Source organism: Leucopleurus acutus (genome assembly GCF_964270905.1).
Source record: "Leucopleurus acutus genome assembly, chromosome: 4".
Lineage (NCBI taxonomy): Eukaryota > Metazoa > Chordata > Mammalia > Artiodactyla > Delphinidae > Leucopleurus > Leucopleurus acutus.
This window is the reverse complement of record NC_139146.1, coordinates 123,932,789-123,945,885: the sequence shown is the minus strand read 5'-3', so window position 1 is coordinate 123,945,885 and position 13,097 is coordinate 123,932,789. Positions and strand designations below refer to the sequence as shown.

Below are 13,097 nucleotides of genomic sequence, written 5' to 3'. Positions count from 1 at the left end.
GTGCTTTCCCAGAACTGGACCAGACCAGCGCGTGCAGCGCCTAAGAGTCGGACGTCTCTTGCTGGAAGGTGAAGCCTGAAACTTTCGTCTGCAGTCCGACGTAACTGCAGTTACGGTGTACAGCAAGGTCTGGATCAGACTTCTAAAAATATCTAGAGACTGCCCAGAGCTCCCGTCCAGCCACAGAGCTGGTGTGCTGGCCGGACGCTAACAAGCGCCTGTGTGCGGAGGAGTTTGATTAGTTTAAGCTACCCACTAATTGCACTTTTCTTTAAATTTTGGGGTAAGACTGGGGAAATGGATGTCTTAAAATTTCTTCATCCACTGCCTCTCCCGCCTTCCTCTTTCGATTCTTTTGTGGGAAATGGAGTTTTCTTCTCTTTGCCAGGACTATAATGTGATTCGAAATCGTTTGTGAAATGAACAAAAGTCACCAGCAAGCGGGACGACTGGCAGATAGGGGGCGGGAGCGAAGGCCGGGTCTCGGAGGATAATGGGGAGCCGGCCTCCTCCCCGTCTGGTCTCCATGGTCCCCTTCATCTTCCAGGTAAGATGAATGTCCCTTCATCCATCACCCGCCGGGAGGCCCCTCCCCCAGGCGAGCGGAGAATCTGCTCGCTGAGGAGACCTATTAGCCCCACACAGGGAGGCTTTGTGGAACAATTCGAGGCTCTCCATTGAGGCCTTTGTCCGAGGAATTCAAGCATTTACTTAATGCGTTAGCACGGAACTCTGCGCTGGGTCTGGACACAGCGTGCCAAGCCTGGCGCGGACGCCGAGACCGCTGCTCCCTATCCGAAGTGCTCCCCAGTACCGCCTTGCCGGTAAGCCTGGGGCCCGCTGCGGGGCAGGACCTCTTCCTTCCTTGGTCACCTCCGGGGGGCTGCGCCTTAAGAGAGCGGCAAAGTTTCGGTGGGTGAACCGAAGCTGGATCCACGTGACCCTGAAGCAGGAGAAATAAACTTGACATGAATTTGGCTTTCCAGGAGGACGTTGGGTGCTTCGCCGTTTTACGTGCTGAGCGTTGGGAGCCGTACGCTCAACGGTCACTGGTGCCTCTGAGCGCGGAGGCGCCGCGGGTTCCGATCATCCGCGGGGTCGCTTCCCACCCGCGCGGTCGCTTCCCACCCGCGCGCCAGCTGAAAGCTAGGGGCATTCCTGGCATTTAAAGGGAAGGAGGGTGCGCGATGTGCGGGGCACGCCTCTACGGAGTTTAGGAAGGAGTCTGCAGGCTTTCGAGGCGCGCACAGTTCCCAGAGTGTATGCAAATATTTTAGTAAGCCGCGGTCTCCGAGAACCCTTTAGAGGGAGGTGGTTCTGCTCAGAAATCTCGCCCGAGGGCACTTTCCACCGAAAACGACCCAAAGTGCCCAGAACACGCCCCAGTCTAGACAGGTGCAAGATCTTTTGTGCGGTCACGCCTTGGCCACTACTCTCCAAAAACCGCCGCTTAAAGGCGGTAAGTGCTAAGGTATCCAGCGCAAGAGGAAGCCTGCATGTGGAAGGGGTCGCAGGGCGGAACTTAGAAGCCCAGAGGCGACCCGCCGCTTCCAAAGAGCCTGCGGTCCCGCGCTATGCCGCAGAGAGCGGCGTTTGCCGCTGGCGCCCAATCAGATCTCTTCCTGGGTCTGTGACGGCGTTCGGCCCCGCCCCCTCGAGGGTGATAAAAGGCCACAGAAAAGGCGCAGCTGAGTGCACCGCGCGCGGCCCTGCTCCTGGCACCTCCTCCAGGTGCGCTTCCCGGCCTGGGGCTTGCGGGGCGGGTCCCGCTGATTCCGTGGCTAGCCGCCGCCAGCTCCTCATCCTCCTCAGTCGCCAGTGCGGTGCGGCCAAGCCGATCTCCTGGCTTCTCCCCCTCCCTTTTTTCTCTCACTGCCTCCTGCACAAACGGCGTGCCCCGTGGCACTGGGCTGCTGGCCTGCGAGTGAGCAGCGGCGCAGCGCCCCTGTCCGGCCAGCTCACCTTGCCCAGCCCGGCCGTGCCCGAGTGGCGACGGTCCCCCCAAGACACACTTTTCCCTGCAGGATGAAGAACCCAATGCTGGAGGCGGTGTCACTAGTGCTGGAGAAGCTGCTCCTTATCTCCAACTTCAAGCTCTTCAGTTCAGGTGCCCCGGGCGAAGACAAGGCAAGGAACACTTTCTATGAGATCAACTCTTTTCTCCGCGGCGACGTGCTGGAGGTGCCTCGGACCCACCTGACACACTATGGCATCTACCTGGGCGACAACCGTGTCGCCCATATGATGCCCGACATCCTGTTGGCTCTGACTGACGACAAGGAGCTCACGCAGAAGGTGGTCTCCAACAAGCGTCTCATCCTGGGCGTCATTGGCAGGGTGGCCAGCATCCGCGTGGACACAGTGGAGGACTTCGCCTACGGAGCCGACATCCTGGTCAATCACCTGGATAGGTCCCTCAAGAAGAAGGCGCTGCTCAACGAAGAGGTGGCGCGGAGGGCGGAGAAGCTGCTGGGCATGACTCCCTACAGCCTCCTGTGGAACAACTGCGAGCACTTCGTCACCTACTGCAGGTTCGGCACCGCGATCAGCCCCCAGGCCGACAAGGTACCACGTGTGACTCCCCGGTGGGCTCGGTGGGGACGCCCCCTCCCATCCCTAACCTTTCCTCTCCCCTGCGAGCAGGGACTGAGTTCTAGACTTAGTAACGAACCCTCTGGTGTTCGTCCGGGAAGCCAAATAAATAAATAAACGGCGATGTGCCTTGCAGGATATCTCGAAATGCACGGTGAAAGAGTGTGGCAATGCAGTACCGCTGCCAGCGATGCCAGAGAGCTGCCCAGTTATTGCTGCAGACGTCATCAGGGTGTCCATCCAGCGTAGTTGAAATGGCAATGGGCAGGTGACTGGGAGGGTCACAGAAAATCTGTCGCCGTGTGCTTGCAACTTTACCCAAGAATTGCAGTTGGAAGGAATGTGTCTAGAGTTCATATTTAATCCGTAACACTGTATAGTACAAATTGTTGTGCCTTTAAAACAAGGAAGCATGCTGTTTTCCCCATCTATAAGCTGCAGAGAGTGAATTCCCTTTGCTTAAGATAAACTGCCAAATGTTCCGTTAAGAAGACCTCCCTGGTAGATCCCTTACTCCTGTGGCTGAGCTTCAGAGAAGTCTTTTCCTGGGTATTCTGCATTCCTTCTGTGTTGGCTTTAATTCCCTTCTAGACTTCCCCATTGTTAAGCATCCTTTACACACTAGCCCCACAGGTGCGTTACATTGTTTCTGGGTTCCCCAGAGATCAAAACAATTGGCTTTCAAGAAGAGCCATTAAATCTTGGAAGGTAATTTTATGGGTACTATAAAAAGGGGGGGAAAACTGTTAGAATTTAAGATGATTAAATTAGCTACAAACGCAAAGGAAAAGCAATGGATTTTTATTGCCTTTTGAAACCTCTTAACTTGTAAAAATCAAATTTTAAGCCGAGGTATTGTTAGTGCTCACCCTTCACAATGAAAACCTGGGCAATCGCGTAATGAGCTTCAGATTATACTCTTCATGTTTAGATATTTGGGTACCAAAAGAATCTAAGTCCATATAACCAATTTTTTTATTGCTCCACATCTTAATTTTTTGACCCATATGTGAAAATCTTTCTCTCCTGTCGCAGATCATGAACGTATAGTGCTTGTATACATCTGTGTATAAAACTCCTTACAGATTGTTTATAAAGCCACAACAGTCTAGATCTAGGGATTATGTTCTAAGCAAAATAAAAATACAGTTAGAGCACTCTGCAGTGATTCAAGAATCACAGCTTCAGTCCATGCCTGTTTAGAAATAAACTTCAACACATTTACAAACACTGGCTCCAAAACTGTTCAAAAGGAAACACGTCAGATTTACTTAGGACCCAAGCAAATCATTTCTCTAAGGAAAAACAGTATTTCCCTCCCATAATTAGGAGTTACCCTTTCATGGAACACATATAGTACTGTATTATACCTTTCTCCAAAAAAACACAGTACAAGTGCTTTTTAAAGGTAGTAAAATGTTTAATCAGCATAAATAACTAGTTGGAGTAGTTTTTCCTCTTTGGAAACTGTGAGATTTTATGGACGTAGAGTAGTGCTTTAATTGCTGTTGCTGCATAGCGCCTCTTGTGAAACTTGAGTTTTTGTCTTCGCTTTGAATGGTCTAACAATTTGACCACAGAGTAGATTTCCCGGGGAAAAAAAAATCCCCATCCCAAATTTTCCAATTTTTAAGGACTGTTTTTGAACATGCCCTGAGAGAAGTAGGTCATTAGTACTGAAGGAGGACTGGTTTCTATTTTTTGGAAACATAAGGAATGACAATTCTGGGACTGATGGTTGAGTTCTCCATATATATAACTATTATCAGTATAACATGAGAGTTGCAAAGTTGTCTCTCACTTAAATTTGTTTTTATAAAAGCTCTCAAGAGCACTTTCTCTCAGGAAAACACTGCAACTAATGTGAAAGTGAACTGGAAGAGAATCTTTTTTTTTCTTTATAGTGATGCTCTTTACAAGTTTAGAAATCATAAAATTAAACTATTTTATATTACTGTTAACAGTTTCAGTATTTCATAAACTATAAAGCCCTTTAATTAGTAACTGTTACTATTCCTTATGCTTTTTTTTCTTTGCTGATATTGCTTTGCATTGCCAAAATGAATGCACATACCCCTTTTAATTTCCGGGGATTCAGTGCTCAAAAGTTCCACTGTAGGCTTCTTAACAACTAGAACCTAGAGGACATTTCCTACTGTGGAGCAACACCAGGGGTACTTCCTGGACTGATGGCCAAATGAACATGAACAGGACATTAGAAACAAGATGCTCCTTGTGCAAGTCTTCTTTTGGGGGAAAGAGAGTCCACAATGATTCTATGTTGGCCATAATTAAAAAGTATTGGAAAAAGATAAAAGAAGCATGACTGTATCAAGACAACATTCTTATTTGCCTAAATGTATATCTCCCCATTATTTGCCAAGCAGCTTTTCTCATTGTCCTGAAAACGTCATTCAGTTTGATCCTCATCATTTTAAGATTGTGTATTTGTTACTCAATGTCTTGTTAGTTTAGTAAAAAGAGACAAATCATATGTTTGACATAAAAGAATGACATCTGGATAACCAACAGGAAATTTCATATTTGTTGAGATACTGTATAAAAGTACAGACAGAGACAGGCTTGCAGTGAAGGTAGTGTGTTAAAATATATTGGACTTGTGCATTCATTCCATGAAGAATTTGGAAACCCAGTTCTCCAGTACTAAATACGCCACTGTAGGAGACCCTAAAAGCATATACAATGACACGTCTAGAAAAGGAGCTTAAAACCAGTATGAGTAGGAAACTCTTAGCAAAATGGAGCAATTAATTGCTGAATTCTGCCCCGACACTGATGAAGTAGAGATAATTGTCAACAGATCTAGCAGTGATAACAATCGTTGTAATACCTTATATTTATACAGCATGCAGACGAATACAAAGTACTCCTGCAAAAATATCTCATCTGATCCTCACAACAACCTCAGTATTCCCATGGAGGAGAAGAGGGTAGTCTGGACATGTTAAATGATTAAAAGGTGATCCAGGACTCAGACATAGGCCATTACCTCTAAGAAAAATTAGTTTTCTAGGGAGAAAAAATTGTACATCTTAGAAAAATGCATTCCTCGGGGGGTAAGGATCCTGTTTAATTTATCTTTATTTCTAGCAGTCAATTTTGTGTCACATAATTGGTTATGAATTTAATATATTTTGGCAGGGAATGGGATATGACAACAAAAGTAGACTTTCTATGCCTTTAGATTTTGAGACTTATCAGAATGTTATCATCAAAAGTATCACCAAATTTTAGAATGGTGAGTTGTAGGAATTGAATTTACCAATAATGATAGGCTAAATTCTATTTGCTTGAGATTAGAGATCGTTTGCTCATTTTACTTTAGAATATGTTATTGTTATTGAGAGGCAGTTTAATGTTGTCTTTAACCTTTAATCCTAAATAACTTTTATGTGGTTACATTCTCTGTAGTTTTCTATAAATGTTGTGTATGTACAAAGGCAACTGCCAGTATTAACCTAGTTGCCTAAAGTATCATTTCAGCTACTATGGGATGTAGAATCAAGAAACTGAACTATTAACATCTTAAGTTCTTTCCAAGATCATGAGAAAAATTCTAATTCTTCTGGTAGATAGAAAATAGCTGGGAAAGTTGAGCTCTACTGTTCGGTATATGTGATTCTTCCTAGGTTTAGCCACCTTTTCTAATATTCTTAAATTTTATTTTCCAGTTTTGTGAGAATGTGAAGATAATTATTCGTGATCAGAGAAGTGTTCTTGCTTCAGCAGTCTTGGGATTGGCATCTATAGTCTGTCTGGGTTTGGCATCATATACTACCCTTCCTGCAATTTTTATTCCATTCTGCTTATGGATGGCTGGCTAACTTCATACCTTCGTTTCAGTGTGTGTATTCTGTGTGTAGATATGTTTATATTTATAGAGCACAAATCAGTATAAGCATCGTTGAGAAAAATGTGACCTGTAATACTGCGTTCTGGATAAAAATGTGATTAAGAATCACACAAAGTGCTTACCGTGTAAGCCCAAGAACAAAGCCTTTCTGAATCTTCCCAGGCAGTTCCATTTCAAAGCACTGTGAATCTTGGAAACATGACAGCTTGTGCTAGAATTCTCCATTACAAGAAAATCAGCCCCTAAGATGATGGCCGCAGTAGATTATTTGTGTTTTGTTTTTTTTTTTCCCCTCCTGTAATCATTGTTCTTCTCTGTTAAACCTGAATTAGAAGATTGGAAAATTTACTGAATGAGACCACTAACTTTATTGTAAATTTATATTGTTTCATTGAAAAATTATATTAGACTAAAAAAAATTTCCCTTATTCAAAACATGTTTGATGATTGGCCTAAAAATCACAATTTTTTCACGTATTATATATAATTTCCAATAGGTCAAGAATAACTTCATTACTTGAAACAATATTGACAAAGGTAAGGTTTAATGCTAAAGTAACTGACCAGAACTATAGAAATCTGTGTTTTCCTGCAGAAATAGCTACTAATGCTATAGTTTGATTTGATTTGGCTTTCCTTAATAGGAAACCTGGCATTCATTTTTTTTCCTTTTATTTTTCACTGTAGTTACTGTAAACCACTCTGAGAGGAAAATGAACATAGGATTGAAATAATTCGTGTACCTGGAGTGCGTATGTGCCAGTTAAATACACAGATATCCACATACACTCAGACTGATGAGAGACAAATTAAGTTAGTTCTTGATTGCTTTATTATCATACCAGTGTAGTTAGTATAGAGCATTGGTGGAAGTGAACGTAAAAGCATGTTCAATCCATTTTCTTATGCCCTTGCGTCTGTGGTGTAACTTGCATGTATGTCGTCATTGGATAGTTTAATTTTAAAGCACTTACTAATGCACTGTATGATTTGTAAAAGCCCTGAGATTTGTTTCAGTTGTTCCATTTCATTGCTAAGTCAGTATAGTTTACATCCTTAAAAGAATGATGCTTCAGCAATATATAAAACCCAAACAGGTAGGAGCAAAGGAAATAACTATTAGAAATCATTAAGTGTCTTAGTACCACCAGGCATGTAAGTTGATTACACAGAGGCTGTTTTAATATCAGAGTTGAGATGTAGCAGTGTTAAAGCAAGCATGCAAGTACTTTTACAAAATTACCAAATTCTAAAAAGTAAGCTACAAGCTAGACTTGCATTTCAAGTATTAAAATTGCTTTATAAACTGTCAAGAATTACAAAATAATGAGTCACATAATGAGAGGTATGAGGAGGGTGGGGTTAGTCACTCAAATCAAAACAAATTTAAGAGCAGATTTTAGTACATCACCACTAATTTACCTAAAACAAATTCAGTTGGAGTTTAATAATAATTTAACTTTAATTATTTAAATGTTTTGAATAATTGAAGCATGAAATGACAAACACCACAGAATAAAGTGTTCTATGGGCCTATTCCAACCACTTAAAGTTATCTTAAGTGTGTATACATAAAAACAACCACTGTGAGAACTCCATTGTATTAGTGGTTTTTCACTTACTGTATATTACTCATGTAGCGATTGTTTAAATAAATTCATTTAAAAAAGATGGTGTCCTCATAAATAAATAACATCTTCTTCTGCAGACTTTGGTATTGCAGGTAGCAAAAACCACTGTGTGATGTTAAATCTGTGTTCAAAGATCATGATCCCTCATTAAAAGCCAAGGGAAGTACTTAAGGTTGGAATGAACATATTTAGTCTTGACTCATATCCTTAAAGCAAGACTCGGTTCATCATTCGTGCGCTCATTATGTGCCAGACACTGACCTGTTACAATTTCATGGTCTAGAATTATTATTATTTGTTAACTACCTGTATTAGAGTATACACAGTGCTGTGAGTGCTATGAGGGGTAGAAGAAATGAAGTCTTCCTGAAGGGTCAGAGAAATCTGTGTGAAGGAGGAAGTACCAGCATCAGGCAGAGAAATAGTAAGAGGGGGTCTCCTCATACTGACGTGTTCCAATACTTGTGGGAAGAGGGAACCAGAAGGAAGGTTTATATTCCCTAGAATTTGTTGAACTACTAGGAGAAAAGGAGAGTTTTCGTTTTGTTGTGCTCAGTTTGACTAGTTGCTTAACAAGGTAGAAAGAGAAGCATATATCCTTGATTGTGGTTATGGAAGAAACCCTGAGCCATTAATGTCTCTAGTGAATTCCTCTGGGCTTCTTCATTAGTTAAGATTCATCCTTATGGTCCTGCAAATTTCTATTCTAACTTGTGAAATGATAATCCAGTAGTGTCTGATACAGCTTTTGGTGGCTTATTTTGTGCTTTGCCATACCTCGCTAAAGGCTGAACAGGACTAGCCAGGGCTAAAATGAAATAATGCAAGTATCAGGTGCTCTGCAGGTGTTGGGGATGAAAAGATGAATGAGACATTGACCTTCTCCTCAAAGCTGATGGTCTCATATACACAGAAGGATGTATTAAGACTTTCTGCAATAGAGCTGATTGAAGGCACAGAAAAAGAAGTGGTTCGTTTTCACTGATAAGGTCAAAATTATAGGAACTGTATTGAGACTTGGAAAATCGGAGTATTTTCCAAAAGGACAGATTTGGGGCAGGACATTCTACACACTGGGGACAGCATGAGCAAATGCACGAGAACTGCCCCCACCATGCCTGGCACAGAAGAGTGAGGTACTTTCTAATTCAGGGACTGAAAGCCTGAAACGGCATGGGGCATTCAGGCAAGTGCAAGTGGTTCAGAGGCTAGAGCAGAGCAGGGCTGATGAGGAGAAATGCCGGGAGAGTGATCAGGTGGTGCAAGTCTTTTTTTTTTTTTTTTTTTGGTACGCGGGCCTCTCACTGTTGTGGCCTCTCGCGTTGCGGAGCGCAGGCTCAGCGGCCATGGCTCATGGGCCCAGCCACTCCGCGGCATGTGGGATCTTCCCGGACCGGGGCACGAACCCGTGTCCCCTGCATCGGCAGGCGGACTCAACCACTGCGCCACCAGGGAAGCCCAAGGTTCAAGTCTTGTGTAGACCAAGTTTGGACTTTATGAATGGGCAATAGAGACTTGGGGTTCAGAGAGGTAACTCCGAAAAGCATGTCAGAAGATGGAGGCATGGGGCAAGACAACAAGGGGATCTTAGGAGACTAGTTATGGTCCTCAGTCTCTCAGGTAATGGCCTGTAATTGTAAGGGCGGAGAGCAAACATGTCAAGGAAATGTCAGCTGACTTTAGCCAAATCCTTATATTTGACTCATGAGTAACTCCTGGTGGGGTGTCAGGGAGGAGTCATGCATCCTTCTTTCCTGCCAGAAAGTTGGTTCCTGAAAAATAAATGAATGTGGTGACCATGTGTAAATTGGATGTTCCAGATCTTTGTTCTTCTCTATGTTTCTTACCAAGAACAAGCAAATAACATAGATTTGTTTTTTAAAAAAATATTTTTTTTAGAATATATATTTCATATTTTTCCATTTTATATTTCATACTATTACTTTCAAGTATCAAAAATGTTTTCTGGCAATCTCAAAGTTATGCCTATGGCAAAAGTCTTTTGTTATAGATGAGAAGGCTATAAGAAATGATGACTGCTAATATTCTGTTTTATAGGATCTGTTTAGAGAGCTTTACCTAACTAGATCTGTCAGCTCAACTAGTTTTATATTTGGTATACATGCATGTTCAATAAAATCAATTTTACATACTGTCCCTTCTCATCTTTGAATTTGAAATACGTAAAAGTAGATAACAAAACACTCTTTTTGAACATGGTACCCTGAAAGTTTTTGCCTCTCAAAGCTTCCCTTACTGAACATAGTTTTATATATTTGAAATTAAAATTTTTTGTGGATCTGCCTTCGGGTTGATATAATCTATGTTATCTACATCTTGAAGCCTACCTTGATTATGTAGAAAAGGGTTCGATGTAATATTAAATAATAAATCCCTTCTCCATTCCACAAAATCAAGCAACAACAACAATCAGAGCCATGGGCATGAACTCTATAACCAGATGTGTAATGCTACCGAGGCAGCCTGCAGCTTTACACTGGCCATGGGTGTGGTGCGGATGAGGCATCAACAGGAAGAAGTCCCAGGCCAGTCTTGAAATGCATTCACAGCATTGCAAGGACCACAGAAGTTACTGGGCTGAACGCTTAAACCTCTAACCAGATTTTAGAGGTGGAAAATCAGGCACAGAGGTTGAGATACGTTGTGATTATGCAAATAATTAGAGCCAGATCCCAACCTTGACTCCAGCTTTCTTTCCACTGTACCACATCAGTTCCCTGAGGCCTCCCATAAACTGGACAAGCTTTCCTCCAATGAATGTATTAATTTCTTGCAGACCTTCTGTGTACTCCAAGCAGAGCCACACAAGAATGAACTAGTTAGAATCTTAGTTCTGTAGCTGCTCAGTATAAGGAGAGAGAATGGCAAGTCAATAGATTTCAAAACGATAAGCCTGTAGAGGTGTCAGAAGAACAGAGAGATGAGACCGGTCAGTAAAGGAGAGGGTTGATGGCAGAGAAGGCTTCACTGACACCTTAACTGAGCTGTAAAGAATACAAGCATTTAAAGTGAATGAGAACTCCTTTTCCAGGCCATTGCAGGCACCTGGAGCAGTAAATACAAAGGCACAGTCATGAGACCCCTCCTGCCGCTGAATTGCTGCTAGTCATTAAGAACAATCACCTGGTTTATGTTGTTGCCTTGAGAAAAAGGTGCCCAGTAGGGTTACAAAGAACTCACTTCCTCTGCTCAGGCGATGCTGGAGACAAGAGGCAAGACCATGGGGGCCTTTACACTGTTAAAGTCCAGAGTACAGAGAAAATGTTTCCTAAACTTTCCAAGTGCCTCAGCTGAATCTAATAAGCGTGCAATTTTGTGAAACACATGATGAATGGGGGTGGAATCAGATTGTGAGGAAAAGAAACATTTTTATGGACAGAGGTTTATTTAAGGTAGATGGAGAAGCGGGAAGTACAGGAATCTCCTCAAACAGGTGATGGTTCCCTTCTCCCCAGTCAGCTCGCAGCTGCTCCCCTGTCCCAGCAGCGACCCTGGTGCCATCCTTTTCCTGACTGTAGATTCTGTCCCCGACATTTCTTCCCATTGAGCTTTTAACTGCTATTCCTGTGGCTGCCTACCTGCTGCTACTAACACTCAGTGTGTCATTGCTTCTGATGCTTCATGACTTTCCTTAAATCCTTTACTGTTTCTTTCACTTCTGCTTCACTCTACCAGGTCTCTATCTCTCACTGAAAACTGCCAAAGGATCTAATTAGGCTGACTAGTCATGGTGCAGTATTGGTGCTTCCAATGAACAAAGTTCTTGAGCCAGGCTGCCTCATGGGCCACTGGACACTCTCATATCCTTTAGGTCAGATACCTTCAGATCAGGTGACATCCTTGGGCCAATCAGTTGTTGCCAAGTTGCACAACCATGGGCTCCAAATCATGGTGGAGCTACTCTAAGGAGCTACTTGTAACTGATTTTCCTTTGCAGATGGCTATCAGCCAGGTTAAAGGGAGAGTAGTACCTGATCATCACCTTCGAGAGCTCAGTCTGCAACAACACAGAGGATGAATTACATGAGGAGACGTAACTCAAAGGACATCCATTCTGTCACCAAGATGTAGGAGAGAAATGATGAAGACTGGATGATGTAAGTCAGTGGCAGTGTGGATGGAGAGGAGAGAAAGGAATGATTCGAGGAGTGTAAAAGGGGGAGGGTGTTTCATACGGTGTCCAACCAAGAACACAAACTTTGCTAAGTATTGTCTGGCAAGATGTGCATGTATGTGTGTGTGTGTGTGTGTGTGTGTGTGTGTGTGTGTGTGTGTGATACCTTGGTTTCTCTCTTCCACTCAGCCTCCAATCTCTTGTGAGGGCCTTACATTGGCCAACAAAGCCAGAAAGCAGCTAACAGGAGAGCCTGGGAGACAGCCTGCTATGAAAGTCAAGAAATATATCTGAGGGCTAACAGGAACAATTGGGCACCCATCAATATAACTGGTCGTATTGTGCCATACTGGCTAATTTAGGGGAGTGGGCCTTGGAAGAAGTAGGAAGAGCCTGGTTTTGTATATACAAAGTTTGAGTAGCCTCGGGCCCTATGGGTGGAAATATAAACAACTGGAAATTGGAATCTCACGCTCAAGACAGAGAGGTATTGGGAATTATAACAGTGGTAAATGTAGCCCAGGCTATGAATTAGACCATTTTGGGGTGTCTATGAAGAATTAAAATAAAATGTAATGATAGGAGACTAGAGTCACAAACAAGTAAGAGGGAGGAAGAAAGATCAAGAACATTTCCAGAAGGAGACTGAGGAATAACGGTACAAAGTTTAGAGCAGACCAGAAGAGACTGTGAGGAAGCCACGGAGGGGTGAGCTTTAGAAGGAAGTGTATGAATAGCATCAAGATAGAGCAGAGAGAGAAGAGCTGAAGACTGTTCACATTGGACTTGACAAACAAGGAGACAGAGTGACCTTGTTTGGTAAGCATCCCACTAAGGCTAGATGCAGGGTGTTAGGAAGGTTAGG

General features: G+C 43.2%; 1 protein-coding gene across 1 annotated transcript; it reads left to right on the top strand.

The window, feature by feature from the left end:
• The first annotated feature begins 1,967 nt into the window (after positions 1-1,967).
• On the top strand, positions 1,968-7,167 carry LRAT (lecithin retinol acyltransferase). Its single transcript, XM_082837561.1, has 2 exons — positions 1,968-2,565; positions 6,285-7,167. The coding sequence occupies exons 1-2, from the start codon at positions 2,026-2,028 to the stop codon at positions 6,435-6,437; spliced, it is 693 nt and encodes a 230-aa protein (XP_082693687.1). The 5' UTR covers positions 1,968-2,025; the 3' UTR covers positions 6,438-7,167.
• The last annotated feature ends 5,930 nt before the right edge of the window (positions 7,168-13,097 follow it).